Below are 16,298 nucleotides of genomic sequence, written 5' to 3' on the forward strand. Positions count from 1 at the left end.
GGGCGTATATAAAATAAATTTGAAATCGCTTCTAGCCTAACCATCTTCATGCGATCGACTTTATTTGAATTGCACGACATCGCATCGAATTATGATGCGGCGCCGATTTGTTCGAACGTAATTCGGGACATCGCGATGCTGTATAAGCGTCGAATGAGCACGAATTGTCACGCAAATATGATAAATCTACTCACTGTTCACCGGCTGTTCCACAGGCCGCTCCACTCGCTCGCCTCGGGACGTCCAATTCCGATCTTGATGCACACGATATCATCAACGCGAACGCGCGACACTTTATTCGACACTCCCGATATTCGCTCGCATCCGATAATCATCATCAAGGGCGCAAATAACGCGACGCGACTTCGCTCCATCTTCGCGATCGCGCTATCACTGAACTGTGAAAAATAGCTGTCGCGCACTTTCACCGACATATTATGAAAGTCGCGCGATCATCCTTGGACACTTTCGACGCTCTTTCACTCGCGATATTCGTTTAAAAACGGTTAAAAGACGCGAAAAATGCGGACCTACGACGATCCGTGTAACTGCGTATGACTCCGATTCACGTATGACGCGTATGACGTAGCAGTGACGCGTATGACGTAGCAGTCACGCGCTAACATGGCGGCCGAACCAGTGCGCAGAAATGAATGCGCACTGGTTCGGCCGCCATGTTAGCGCGTGCTACTACGTCATACGCGTCATACGTGAATCGGAGTCATACGCAGTTACGCGGATCGTCGTACGTCCGCATTTTTCGCGTCTTTTAACCGTTTTTAAACGAATATCGCGAGTGAAAGAGCGTCGAAAGTGTCCAAGGATGATCGCGCGACTTTCATAATATGTCGGTGAAAGTGCGCGACAGCTGTTTTTCACAGTTCAGTGATAGCGCGATCGCGAAGATGGAGCGAAGTTGCGTCGCGTTATTTGCGCCCTTGATGATGATTATCGGATGCGAGCGAATATCGGGAGTGTCGAATAAAGTGTCGCGCGTTCGCGTTGATGATATCGTGTGCATCAAGATCGGAATTGGACGTCCCGAGGCGAGCGAGTGGAGCGGCCTGTGGAACAGCCGGTGAACGGTGAGTAGATTTATCATATTTGCGTGACAATTCGTGCTCATTCGACGCTTATACAGCATCGCGATGTCCCGAATTACGTTCGAACAAATCGGCGCCGCATCATAATTCGATGCGATGCCGTGCAATTCAAATAAAGTCGATCGCATGAAGATGGTTAGGCTAGAAGCGATTTCAAATTTATTTTATATACGCGCAGTGCTGCACAGCCTATCTCGTAGGGCTGCCAACTGTTAGGTGCAATTTCATTGACGCTAAAAAGTAGCGTCAATGAAAAGGCCGCTTTATTCACACCAGAGATACGACTGAGGGGTATCGCCCACTTTTAGATGATTCCTGAAAGCGATACGCCCTTTATGCACATTAAAAACGTGGAACTATGAAATCAGTATCCACCAATGTTGTCAGAAGATAACATGTAATGTGCACAATTATAACTCAAACGATTGCTCCTTAATTGCGCCGTCTGAATCTACAATTGCCTCCCTTTTAAAACTAATAGTTTTTTTAATATTTCCAAAAAACGTAAAATTTATCATTTTCACTGAAAAACATATTTCTAATAGTTTTCGGCAATTATATTCGATATAAAACGATTGCTCTCTAATTGCTCCCTATTGCTCCGTCATTAGTTTAACGATTATTACATTATATTTTATCGAAAATTAACAAATAAATCATTTCAAAAGAGACGACGTCGGTCACTTATCGGAACTAAATGTTTAATAGTTTTCGGTAATTATATCCAATATAAAACGATTGCTCTTAATCCTATTAGGATACAATATGATAATGATAATACGATACGATATGATAGGATTAGGATACGATACGAATCGTTATCGAGAAAATGAAAAAAGGACAAGCAATATATAAAATGCTCTCAATATAAATGATATACTATATGTATGTATATATATTTATATCCCTCGAGCGAATGTCAGATATTTTGCTGTTAGATGTATTGTTCTCAAAAAATAATGAGTGGATTGTTTTTAATTACATTTATTTCTCTCTCTGATGTCGCAATTTTCATAAATTTTCATTAATTATGAATATTTATTATTATTTCACACTAATAAGAAGACTCGTAAGAATATGATAAAATGTTTTCTCCATTTCGCCATTTTATTTTTGGTAAAATCAAAACGCTGTTGGTAATGTCATTGTTTTTTTCAATTATCCATCGAGCCCATTCGGTGAAAATTTATCCACAGCCGTCTTTAGTACATCGTCGGTAATGCATCTTTGTGACAGGTTAGTGTCCCTAGAAGATCTTCTAGGGACACTATGACAGGCCTCTGTGATATAAAAATCTGTGGTCTATATAATTTATATATTATGTGATATAAACATCCTAACTTTTCTTACGTCCTATCGTTGCCCGCCACGTTACAATTAAATGTCGTGTGTTCGCGCCGTCAAAACAACGAGGACATCGCACACGTGGATCGAGCGATAAAGCGGCTTAGTTGCATGATATTATATCCGTGAAGATAAAAAAAAATATAATGCCCATTAACAAGCATTCCAAGCTACTTTTCTGCGCGGCCGGTATATTTGTGTGTTATTTCTATTTCGGCATGTTGCAAGAAAAAATCACGCGCGGGCAATACGGCGACAAAGAGAACCGAGAGAAATTTACATATATGTTTGCATTGGTTTTCGTCCAATGCCTGGTGAACTATGTATTCGCTAAATTTATTCTACTGACAGTGATGAGACAGGGCGAGGATGATACATCAACATTGTACTATGTCCTGTCAGCTCTGACATATCTACTTGCTATGGTTTGCAGTAATATGGCATTGCGATTTGTCAGTTATCCAACGCAGGTGATCGGCAAAGCTGGCAAGCCTATACCTGTGATGATACTCGGTGTCCTGTTAGGGAGAAGAGTTCGTTTGACATTTTTTTGATATACAAAAGTTTCTTATATATTTATCAAATTTTCCGCTGTCTCTAAATGTCACGTTTTTCTTTTACAGATATATCCAGTTAGGAAATACTTATTTATTTTTTTGATTGTCATTGGAGTTGCGTTATTTATGTATAAAGATGGCACTGTCTCTAAGAAGCAGTCAGAATCATACCTGTCAGGAGAATTATTTGGAGAATTATTGTTGCTACTATCGCTAACAATGGATGGAATAACAAGTGCAATACAGGAGCGAATGAGAGCGGAATATAAGTCAAAATCGGGTCATATGATGCTTAACATGAACCTTTGGTCTGTTATTTTTAGTGGCATAGTTATTGTTATTTCTGGAGAGCTCTTTGATTTCATTCATTTTCTGCAACGATATCCCTTTACTATATGGCATATAATGACATTTTCTCTAGCTGGTGCATTTGGACAATATTTCATATTTCTGACAGTGGTTGACTTTGGTCCGTTACCGTGTTCGATTATAACCACTACTAGGAAATTTTTCACCGTGTTAGGTTCTATATTAATTTTTGGCAATAATCTTTCGCCTAGACAATGGTTAAGTACATTTATAGTATTCTCGGGTTTATTTTTGGATGCTATGTATGGTAGATAAGAAAAGTACTCTGCAAGATAAATTGTGATAATTATTTCAATATTTATTTAGATAATTGTTTAAATCCATACTTCCAATTTAGTTTACTGAACTAATATACATATGTATACATATATAAATTATATATATATACACGCACATATTTTCACATTCATCATATATATGTGTATATTAAAAATACTCCAGAACATATATATTAGAATTTATAAATATACAAATACATTTATATATTAATTGATAGTAAAATGGAATTGTTATCTTTCTTCATTTACATTTTCGTAAGTGATAAGAATAATTTTGTATAAGAATTTTTATGGAAAATTTTTGAAAATATAAATAATTTTTTGCATAAAAAATTAATGTCTAATATCAAATATGTTAAATAAATAGATGCATATCTTACAATATTTTGAATAATTTTTTTTATTTTATCTATTAATAGTTTATGAATTAAAGAATCATTATAATATTGAAAACAATATTTCTGTTACTTAATAAATTGTATAATTTGATAATAAGGCTTTTTTAATTCTTCATATTAAATTGTAATGTCAGAAACAAGAAATCATTTATATATATAAGATTCTTTACATTACATATTGAAATGATATTAATTTTTTGTGCATTATTATTTATATATTTTATAATATAAAATATTTAATTATAAATGTTAAACTATAATTATGTATTACATAATATAAAAACTAAATAATGAAACTATGATTATATAATACTATATAATAAAACTATAATTATATACTATATGTACTATAACAATAAATATATATATATTATTAAGAAAATAAAATTTGCAAAGAGACTCCTATTTTCAAATAGTAAAATAAACAAAACAGAAAACAGACTAAAGAGCTATACGGAATTTCTATATTAATAATTTATATGTTAATTTGCATATTATATATTGTAGATATAATGAATCTAAAAATGTAAATAATTACAAATACAATAATACATAAAAATATGAAACATTTTTAACTGATTAATCAAGTAGTATTGACTTGACCAATCAGGACGAAAATATTTTTGCTTCTTTTATCTTGATTGGTAATTAAAAGGTTATTTTATTTCAGAGATAATATTTCGGACGTATCTAGTGATATTTCATTTGTAGTGCTTTGATTGGCTGTTATTGCAAGGAATTTTCGGAACCCTAGAAATTCTCTATCTAATAACCAATTGATTATTTCGTCGTACGATAAAGATACTACCATCACTCTTATCGTAAAAAAAGAACAAGAAAGGTCCATCTACGTATTTAGTACGTCTATGTTATAGATTTTATATACTGAGCAAAATAAACTGGATATATTATCTTACCAGGTGATAAATATTATTCAGTTAAAAAAAAATAGATTTAATTGCTAAGTTTAAATTAATTATATAAATATTTTAAATTAATTACAGACAAAAAGGCACATTTATTATAATTATCTTGAGATATATATATATTCAACAGTTTGTCTATACGTGTTATGAATAAATATTAAAGGTAAATATATATTTAATTGAATTCTAAGATACTCAATTTCTTTTTTTGACAGAGATAATTTTATTTGATGACATTTATATATGTTGCAGAAAATTAAGATAAAGTAAAATGTTTGGCCAAATGGATCAAATGGATGTGGAAGACATTTCCGAAGCGAACACGGTCTCTAATCGCTTTGTATTTTCAAAACCAAGTAATATATCTCATCCTTCAAGAATTGTTAATTTCGATGTAGAATTAGATTATGGTCCTGATACTCATTCCAATCAGAAGAATGTATTTACCTTTGCTGTACCTACATTACTGCAGTATGATAAAGGTTATGATAAAGGTCCACAAGGCAATAAATTCAATAGATATAAACCAAGAATTTCTAGATCCACATATAAACCCACATTTAATATGTTTACTAGTGCTCTTAAGGATACAGGAGCATTTGAACAGTTGAAAAAGAATTCCAGATCACATACCAAAATTAATATAAACAATTCAATAACATGTACCAATGTTCCAAAAACTTTGCTGACTAAAACGGCAGCAAAAGAATATTTCATAAAATTTGGAAATATAGTGAAAATAACTATTCGTCCAAAGAAATGCACAATCATAGTAATCTATACAACGAAACAGGAGGCAAATGCTGCATATTATGGCAGTAGCGATTACATGGGTGAGAAGTTCCATGTAGAATGGACAAAATTGGAATCGTCGAAAATGCCAGCTAAAAGGAAAATTCCACATAAAAATATAGTGACAAATCTGCTTAAAGCGCCCGACGACGAGATTAAATCAGAATTAGAAGCCATGACAAATTTAGAGTATAATTTACATTCTGACAAGGAGATTCTTTCTAAAGTATCTGATAATACAGGCACATTATTTTCATTAAAAGTCAGAGCACCTTTAGGGAAAACAGTATTATCACATGAGAAAACAGCAATCAAACTTGAGAAAATTGTTGGAAAGGTTGAAAAACTTGATAATGAAAGTCAGATAATTAAACCTTTACCTAATACTTCTATCGAAGAGTTACAAAATATCATACATCAAGTTGCTCTTACAACTGAAGACAAATACAAGATTTTAGAAGCTAGAGATCGTCTCATGAGATTAAAACGAGTCAAACCAGCTTCACTTGCAACAGCTAAAGTAACTAGTGGAACTTGCCCAGATATGTGTCCAGAAAAAGAACGTCTTATGCGCGAATCGCAGAGACAAATCGCGTCATATGAACAGCTAGAGGGAAATGAATACAAAATAAATCACATGACAGCTATAAAACAATATTCAAGATCTTCCGCGGATCAAGAGGAACCTATGCCCCATGAATTAAGGCCAGTGAAATCATTGAAAATGACTATGAGCTATTTGCTTCACGAGATAATGGATCTCTGTGAGCAAGAAAACACAAATCTGGCAGAATGGTATCATTTTTTATGGGATAGAACAAGAGGGATTAGAAAGGATATTACACAACAAGAACTGTGTTGCATAGAAAGCGTGGAATTGATCGAACAATGCGCTAGATTTCACATAGTCTGTTCAGAGAGACTTTGCGCAGAAGACGCATCTGTATTTGACAAGAAAATCAATACGGAAAATTTAACGAAATGTCTGCAGACCTTGAAATATATGTACGACGATTTAAGAGTAAAAGGTATTACTTGTGAAAACGAATCAGAATTCAGAGCATACATTGTTTTATTAAATTTAAACAATGGTAATTTTCTATATGATCTGCAACAATTACCAAAATCTGTGCAAAATTCACCAGAAATTCAGTTTGCAATCAATATATACTTTGCACTGGATTCGAATAATTACTACAAATTTTTTAAGCTCGTTCGAGAGACGACTTACTTGAACGCTTGTATCTTATTAAGATATTTCAATCAAGTTAGATTGAAAGCTTTTTCGATAATGTTGAAGGCGTATTGTAGAAGTACTTCGACAGCTTTTCCGTTGTACGAATTAATAGATATCCTTGGCTTCGAAAATGAGAATGAAGTTAAATATTTCTGCGAACGAATAGGCCTGAACTTATCGAATGATGAGTTGCACATTCTCTTAAATCGTCAGAACTTTAGCATGCCCGCAGCGAGTATACAACAGGGTAGAGCTTATAATCTAATAGAATCTAAGAGACTCTATTTAAATTTCAGTATTGGACAATGTATTGCTGGTGGTAAAATGCCAGAAAAGACTTACAAGAACCATAAACCGCATGATAGCTTTGACGCACACGGATATTTGATGCCTGAATCTATCAACGCCACGGATCAAAATATTGATACCTCTTCTATAGAACACGAATATGAACATTCATATGAATTCACAGAGAGAAAAACGAAAAAGATGCCATTAATCCGAGACAAAAATCCGAAAGCCATAAAGGACGTTCATCCTATGCAAATTAAAAAACCGTCAGCTAGTATGAATAATGTATCAAGTACATCTAACTTTATATCGGCTTCCGAATCAATCACATCGAATGTTTTCCAAATGACATCAAACACAACCAGTGAAATTAAACCAAAAATATCAAATATATTTGAGTATAAACCTCAATCTTCATGTGAATCAACTGCACAAATGAAAATAGCTTTTGATAAACAATTTAATAATGAAAATGTGGTAACCGGCATAATGCATCAAGAAAACACTAAGACTGAAAATAAACAGTCTGAAATTTTTGTTAGCAATATTTTTAGTAATAATAATATGTTTACAAACAATTCTACTACATTTTCAAAGCAATTGGAAATATCGCGTAATGTAGAACCTGCTGTGTCTTTTGCAACAGCTATAAATAAAAAAATCGCTTCAGAGGGAATAAGATCAGAAAATATTTTTACTGAAAATATTACGTCTTCAGTTTTCACTAATAATTATTTTCTTACACCAATTTCAACAAATGCAAGTGATGGGAATAAGATAATAGAGGTACAAACTTTTAAGGAAGAACAGAAGATCCAAGATGTACAAATGTTGAAGGGTGAGAAAGAAAAACTGGAAAAGTTGGAGTATACGAGAAAAATGCAACAAATCAAAGAGCAATCGGAAGAAATTTACAACAGCTTATATGAGGAAATCGCACATGAATTTTGCTCTACCATTGCAAAGGAGAACATTGAAAGGATAAAAATGTATGATACATTAAGCGAGAAAATTCTCTTTGATATGACCGGCGAAGTTATTTATGAAATGTGTGATGCAATATTAACTGCAGAAATTAAAAATCAGCAGAAGTTACAAGCCATGTTATCAAGAATTAAAAATCGAGTAATTGTCAAATGTTTCAATGCTTGGAAACAGTATGTATTGAAAAAAAAACGACAGAGAGAAGCATTAGAAAGCACACCAGTCTGGTTGCAGAAGCAATCTGTGGAGGAAAATGCAAAAATGTTATATTCCAAAGAACAGGAAGTAGTGATACAAAATATGCACGAAAAACAACGTCAATTGGAAGACACAATCAGTACGGAAACTCTTGCGCCAATCGAAGTTATCGTGTATGCTGGTATTAAAGAGAATTTACGATTATTGGATATTAGTCCTTTGACTAATATATTTTGGAAATTGGTGATCTCCTGGCCGGACTTGAGCAATAGAACGGTCTTATGGCATTATAAAAAAGTGATAAATGAGTACTTGTATCCTGAAGATTTTACAATGGATCCTATTCTAAAAGTTTATCGACCAAATCCCTATGAAACTTTACATGTATGCATAAGACACCTCGAAGGTTTTATTAGTGAGCATAACTTAATCGGTACTGATGCGCTTCTATTTATTGCTGATGCTTCGGAAAATTATGAATTTGTTGCTAAACGTTTAACAAAAACGGTATTATCAAGACACAAGCTGATGCCTATGCCGCTCGCTTTTATAATCTTGGGTGATGGAAATTTGAAAATTCAGAATGAGGATATTGTCTCTGTCTTGGAATCTTTCTTGGAATCTGGTTATATACTGGAATATACGATTATGTACAAGAAAGAGCTATCTACAAAAGTTATTTTAAATTTGATACAAAGTATAATTTTATGGTTGACAATGAACAAATCGCCACCAAATCCATTGGACATGGATTATTTGTCTAATATGTACAACAATTATTTGTCAGAAGAGTTATGGTTAAGGTAATTCCTTTTTTCTCAATTTTTTTATATTTCATGTTATATATATATAAGGTATCTATTCTCTGGATTGAAAGCATTAGAAAATGTATACAATAAAAAAAACTTAGAAAATTATTACATCATAAACATTTTTTAAATATTCTCTTTATTTAGAATTTTGAATAACAATATTTCGAAAACCAGAAATTATTTTCTACAAAATTTAAATAAACACTCTGTATAATATGTATTGTGTGCATGTGTGTATTTCATTATTATCTAATTATTATTATTTATATACAGGATATTGGGTGATGCTATGTTTAATAAACAATTGTCAAATGCATTAACAAATCCCAATTTTATAATTGATTTGCACAATGAAGCTGTAAATCATTTGATAGACATAGTTTTAGACCCAGAATCTATGTTATATACAAATTTTGCACCCGAGTTAAAAAAGTTCCTTAAAAATAATAATATAATGCCATGCAGTTATGAATATTTCGACGAATCTTGGAAACAAGATGAATATAGGGCAGAACTAGAGACTACAATGAATAGTTTTATATTACCATCATGGAAGTGAGTATAAAATCTATGTTGTAATATTAATTAATACATCTACATATACATTAAAAATCATTGTATTGTTTCTTTTAATATTTTAATATTTGTATATTTATTTTCTTATTTCAGTGCACCATGGCCAATAACAGATATACAAGACTTACGACGATATATTACAAAGTATTGTAGACAAGTACTATCTGATTCAAATTGTAACATTATATTTTTTGATATATTAAGTAATTCATATCTCACTTCGGGAAGTTTGCAGCTATCTAATTTTGTACACGTACTACTATATATGATTAAAGAAAAAGTACGTCTTTTAAAAGAAGATCAAATAGTCATTTATAATAGAAATCACATTAAACATTTCCAAACGTTACCATGGTGGTTTAAATCTAATGTACTAACAAAATTTCTGTCACATGAATTAGATATTGATGATAATAGCATATCAAGTGAACCGATGGTAAAAAGGAAGAAACTCAATAAATCGGCAAACGATTTACATGATAATGTACTAGATGAGAAATTTGGTTCATTAGCAGAATTTTGTGAAAGTACCAAAGCTCAAGTCATAGAAATACACTCTGTGTCTAAAGAGATAGAAAATCGCTTGCAAATACAACAACTAGAGAATACATTATTGGAAGAAAGACTGAAGAATGCCTTATTTGATGAAGAGAACTTGGAAAAGAAACATATGTGATTTTTTTTCTCCCATTCAATTATATGTGACATAATTTATAATGTATTTTAACTTTGTAAGTTTTATATTATATACGTAATGTGCATACACATACACAATATAATAATTATATTTACATATGAGTTATATGCTAGATTTTAGAATTGTAGATTAGAACTGTAATTAATTTCTAGTTAAATATATCCTTATATATATATATATATATATATATATATATATATATATATATATGTGTGTGTGTGTGTGTGTGTGTGTGTGTGTGTGTGTATGTGTATATATATATATAATATTTAAATATGTAAATAAAATGTTCGAAAAAATCAACTATATAACTTTATTTAAATATCATTAAATTATTAAACAAACAGGAAAGTACTGTGTATCGCATATAAATGTTATATATATTTGGTTATTTATTTTTCATAATTTAATTATTTCATACAATATATAATTCATAGAATTACAGGAGATATTTTTAATAAAACATCGCTTCTCTATAATCTGAAAAGTATTGTCATTTGATATTGTACAAATTCTTCCGCAAATTCTCATAGAGAAAATAGAAAAAAAAATTCATAAATATTCTGGTAAAATCGAGGAGAAACTGGGACAGTAGAGAAAAAACAAGAGAGAAAGAGCATAAAATTAAAAAAATGTTTTATTAATCTAGATTCATAAATTTACTCTTTTTTTTCGTATATTTATATATCTTTGATTCACGTTATATAGATATTCCTGATATGACAATTTTATTGCATATGGTGTATGATAAAATATTTAATTTCGTAGAAATAAATGACTCCAAAGAGATATTTAATATATTAATAAAAAATTGTATAACTTTCAATAAATTGAGATCAAATAATTTATATAATATAAAATTTAATCTACTAATATAATGTTATATACAGGATATATGTATATATAACAATTTTTATTTTCTGTAAGAAAATTTGTATAACAATTTTTGCATATTTAAATGCAATATGAAAAATTCTGAGTACTTAAATCAATTTTTTATAAATGTGTTTCTTCAGATTTTTAAAATCAAATTTTTTTTATGTTTATATAATTGTTTTATATTTAATGTTTTATATTTAATTATTTTATGTTTAAACTTGATCAATTAATTGAATTGAGATAGATCTAGGTAAAAGTATAAATTAGAAATCTTTGATTTCTCTCTATTTTTAATTCATTCACAATTAGAAAAAGAAAAGAAAAAAAGGATGGAAGTGAAAAGGGAAATAAAGAGAAGGAAGAAAAATCTATTTAATAAATATAAAATAATTCTATGTTTAACACAAAAATATGCTGCATTATCGATACATATACATGTACATGTGTTTGAATTATTATGAAATAAAAAGTTTAATTTTTGTTTAAAAAATAAATTAAATCATACAATATTAAATTATATATGTCATGAAAATATATAATATACCGTGTCAGTACAAAACATATGTATATATATCATGTTAAATAGTTATAAGTGATATTGTAATATATCACTGTTACATTTATACATGCGCGCGCGCAACACACAACACACATACACACGCTCTCTCTTTCTCTCATATACAGGATGTTTTAAAACCACTGTATGTTCTCTTAACAGTAGATCATTTGGTTAAATCGATTTTTTTTTATAACGATGTCAATAATTTTCATGATACAAATATTTGAAAACAGACTTCTTACAAATTAATTTCGGATAAAACAAAAAATACCAAAATTACACTCTCTTCAGTTCATTTCAGATAAAGTTTACTGTAATAAATTTTAATTTGCAATGTAATTACAAAAACATAAGATACAAAAACTGATAATTTGCATTAAATAACCCTCCTCGATATCGATTGGTTGAATTGAGTGTAGTGCAATATAAATACAATTATTATTTTTGACATTATGTAAATAATATGTAAATAATATTCGAATTAATAAATTGCCACATATTTTCATACATGTCGATATACGCAGATATGATATTAAATATATGTTTATATGAACTTTTTGTCTCATAATGTGAAAGTGTAGCCACTGATATCATTTGTTAACATTAATTTTTCTTTCTATGTGTGAATCGCTATGTGCGAATATATGTATGAATGTATGTACGTATATATGTTAAGTACATGTAAAATAATATGCAAACATATTTAAAGTTATAACAAAGTATGTGTACATATCTTACACATACTTATGTAACAAAATTTGCAAAATTTGCTTATTTTAGCGTATTTATCAGAGGTAATTGAATGGAATCTTTAGACGAATTTATTTTAAAAAAACTTAAATTTTGGAAGATTCTTATAAAAAAATTAATTGACTTACGAGGATCTAAATGTTGGAAACAAAAATTAAATAAGTAGTATCTTCCATTTTTTAAAATTGTAATATTTGCGAATTTTGTTTATCATATCACAAAAGATCATATAACAATATATACTATAAAATAATATTCAAGATATCACACAGATCTAATTTTGTGACAAACGCATATGCGTATTCAAAATCCTATAAATTGATTTGTACTTGTGGTAAAATATCTTTAATAATAATGATTTTTTTAGGCTAATTATAATTTGAAAATAATTGCATTATTTGCAAGGATTCAGAGAGATTTTGCAATAAAATTACAAAATTTATTAGCTGCTGATGTATACATTAATGAATTCTGATTTATCATTAGTAACATCAATCCTGGATTTTTATGATTAAAAAAAATTACATAAATTATAATAGTAGTTATATTATATGATAGTAGTAGCAAATAGTATTATAAAATGATAGAGAGTGTTATGTCGATTGTATATTAGTAAATAAAATTGCAAATTTGATATTTTGCCGAAATATTAGTAAATTATTAAATAAAAGTAACCCAGGATTAATGTCACAATTTTATAAATAATTTATAAGGGAGGAAGTTAAGCCACAAGCAGGCAAGCGATAACGTACAAAATACCTAAAAACATGTTTAATCTGGCTGTTCGTTTAGGCACATTTTGAATTTTATACGGATTTCGGAAATCTTTTTCTATTTTAAAGGCGGTCGGCAGAGTGATTACTGGTAGTAAAAACCATATTGAATATTTTAATGCCAGTACTATGAGAATTATATATGGTGTAAATAGTAGAAAAGCATACAAAACATGGGACGTGGTATGACCTATCAAAATCGCTAATGTCACGATTCCTGCCTTTTTGTCGCTCTCCATATCTCTTGTGTTGTTGCTATGTAAAATAGCTTCAGTGTTTAATGCGAGCGGTACAGCGTAATAAATCGTCTGTAATTCACCGTAACCAGTTTGTGCCATAAATGCGAATAGAACTGAGACTGGACCAAATATGATTAAGACAAGTACATCGCCCAAAGCAATGTATTTAAATCCTATACTTCCTGTATAGAGAAAAGAAGAAGATAAACCTGCGAAGTATACAAGAGCCAAGTGTTCCATCTTGGCAGGGGAAATAGCTGTCAATAAGACAAATCCCAAAGAGCCCACTGTATATAAAAGAGCTCCCAATGAGACCAATTCATCTTTAGACAATAAATGATCTACTAATATTCTATCGTCGCTTTGCCGACTATCAACACCTTTCTCATAGTCAAAATAGGTATTCACTACATTACCAGCACCATGTACACAAAGTACCGTGAACACAATAACGATCAATGATATCCAACTGAAACTTGCTAGACCTGTCAGTCGATATGCAAGCGCAGATCCGAGAAGCGTTGGCATTAGCGATGCGCTCAGTGACCATGGTCGAACCGCCAGAAAATATGAAGACAACTTCATAAGCGGAGAATCCAAAGCTGATGATGTCGAATGATGTACATTATTCGCCATAGAGTTATCTTCGATTTGTTTAGTTGGGTTCCAAATGCCATTGGACATCATATTTTGTGTGCGACACTAGAAATAATGTTATTTTATATAAGCTACAATGTGTTATTAAGGATAATAACAATTTTTTAACTCCTTTTTTTAAATTGATTTTTCTTACGAGAAAAGATATCATCTTATCATCAATGTGTTGGCATTAATAATACACATCCTTTATAAATTAACTGTCAAAATTATACATTTTATATTAAAAATAATTACCAATTGATAAATTGTTTAATTATATATTATTCAAAGAGAAAATACATCCGGTATATTGTACTTAACGGTATCCTAGTTTAACACGTACGCTAACACATACGTTTTTACGTAACTCTTGCATAATTAAATTCTTGTACAAAAAAAAATTAATGTAGGTAATAAAAACTGAAATGAGACGGCATAAATAGACAAATTTATAAAATAACAAAATGAGTAGTTTCTTTAATAGAAGTTATACTACGAAAGCTCACCTGGGAACTTTTTCGAGATAGATACAGACGAAGACAGGTTAAGATGTTCTCTGCGGTAATTAAAATGTATCACTCCTCGATATTGGTTCATCGTAGAATTATTTATTATACGAGGAACACATCAGCATCCGTTTAATCAGCATCATGAAGTAGATATGAATCGAATTATTCTTTTTTTCTTCACTTTCTCTAACGTTCGCACCTATTCGGACATGTTAAATCTGTTCGGTGTTGGGTTTATTCTGGTCTTTTTAGCTGCTTCTAGTTACATTCTGCATAAAAATGCCTGTATCGTAAAGCCTACATCAAACTATTATACTGAAAATTGAACATTAAAGATTAGATTCTGATTTGACCCATCAGAACAAAAGGAACTAAAATTTCTTTGTCCTGATTCGTCAAATTTCAATTTTTTCAAATCTTTAATCTCAATATTTTCAATAGCAGTCTGATATGAGCTTTAATTCTTACAATACAAAAAATAAATAATATAAATATAATATAAATAATAATATTGTATATATAATGTAAATATAAACGTGATAGGAAATACGAATACTCTCTGATTTGATATATGCAATAAAGATGTAAGTTATTAGCAGAATTCATGTTCAAGGGAAAACTTGATTTTTATGAATGTGTTAATGCTTTTTTTAATGAAAAAATTGTCTATGAGAAAATTATATCACCAGAATAAAATTGTATGTATAATAGAAAAAGCCGTTTTTTTTCTCAAATCGAAAAATTATTTTCAATAAAGATGATTTATTAGATTTATTGAATACTAATAATATTATTGAATAGTAACATATACTTGCAAGATATATTTTTGATATGTACATCAACATTTCAAAAACTAAAATTATGAAACTATCATAAGCAAATATTAAGTAAATATATCAGTGTATTTTCCTTTCTACATATGTCAAGATTAAGATTGTCATAAAGGTGTCTGTTAATAATTCTCATATAATTTAATATACATAAATATATTTATATAAAATCAATTATATATATACTAGACAACGCAAAGCGCGCGCTTCGCGCGCGCCATTTATTCCCCTTTATTATATATACATTTCTCACTGTCACACAAGCTGTCAAAATTTGTAATAATCGCAAATGACAGCTGCTCACAACATGAATTGAGCGCAATAAAGGAACCAATCGGCATCGCGGAAAAACGGCAACAATTCAAGCGTTACATGCCTTTTTTCATATAGGATGTACATATTCACATGTAGTATTGAACAAATATGACAAGATAAAGATTGTGTATTTGCAAAAATGATGAAAAAATTGCAGGATTTTTATAATATATAAAATGCATCTTAGAAAATATCTTAATTTCTTGGTTTAAAACCTAAAAGAAACAAAATTTAGCAAAATGT

General features: G+C 30.3%; 3 protein-coding genes across 5 annotated transcripts; 2 read left to right on the plus strand and 1 right to left on the minus strand.

Moving 5' to 3' along the window:
- The first annotated feature begins 2,412 nt into the window (after positions 1–2,412).
- On the plus strand, positions 2,413–3,668 carry LOC105259028 (solute carrier family 35 member B1). Its single transcript, XM_011270708.3, has 2 exons — positions 2,413–2,980; positions 3,071–3,668. Exons 1-2 carry the CDS (start codon positions 2,594–2,596, stop codon positions 3,626–3,628), a joined length of 945 nt encoding a protein of 314 aa, XP_011269010.1. The 5' UTR covers positions 2,413–2,593; the 3' UTR covers positions 3,629–3,668.
- A 1,398-nt stretch (positions 3,669–5,066) lies between these two features.
- On the plus strand, positions 5,067–10,590 carry LOC105259029 (Protein xmas-2). The gene is made up of 4 exons (XM_011270709.2): positions 5,067–5,138; positions 5,228–9,280; positions 9,563–9,844; positions 9,959–10,590. Exons 2-4 carry the CDS (start codon positions 5,247–5,249, stop codon positions 10,539–10,541), a joined length of 4,899 nt encoding a protein of 1,632 aa, XP_011269011.1. The 5' UTR covers positions 5,067–5,138; positions 5,228–5,246; the 3' UTR covers positions 10,542–10,590.
- Positions 10,591–13,303: 2,713 nt separating this feature from the next.
- On the minus strand, positions 13,304–15,167 carry LOC105259030 (ubiA prenyltransferase domain-containing protein 1 homolog). 3 transcript variants are annotated; one of them, XM_020029946.2, is made up of 3 exons: positions 14,908–15,167; positions 14,657–14,821; positions 13,304–14,464 (listed from the first exon to the last, which is right to left on the minus strand). In XM_020029946.2, exon 3 carries the CDS (start codon positions 14,447–14,449, stop codon positions 13,472–13,474), a length of 978 nt encoding a protein of 325 aa, XP_019885505.1. In that variant the 5' UTR covers positions 14,450–14,464; positions 14,657–14,821; positions 14,908–15,167; the 3' UTR covers positions 13,304–13,471. The 3 variants fall into 3 exon arrangements, with proteins under 3 accessions (XP_019885505.1, XP_019885504.1, XP_011269012.1); XM_020029945.2 differs by lacking the exons at positions 14,657–14,821; positions 14,908–15,167 and adding an exon at positions 14,556–14,635; XM_011270710.3 differs by lacking the exon at positions 14,657–14,821 and having other exon boundaries at positions 13,305–14,464; positions 14,908–15,165.
- Between the last annotated feature and the right edge of the window lie 1,131 nt (positions 15,168–16,298).

This window comes from Camponotus floridanus, unplaced genomic scaffold (genome assembly GCF_003227725.1).
Source record: "Camponotus floridanus strain SB8 unplaced genomic scaffold, Cflo_v7.5 scaffold12, whole genome shotgun sequence".
Classification (NCBI taxonomy): Eukaryota; Metazoa; Arthropoda; class Insecta; order Hymenoptera; family Formicidae; genus Camponotus; species Camponotus floridanus.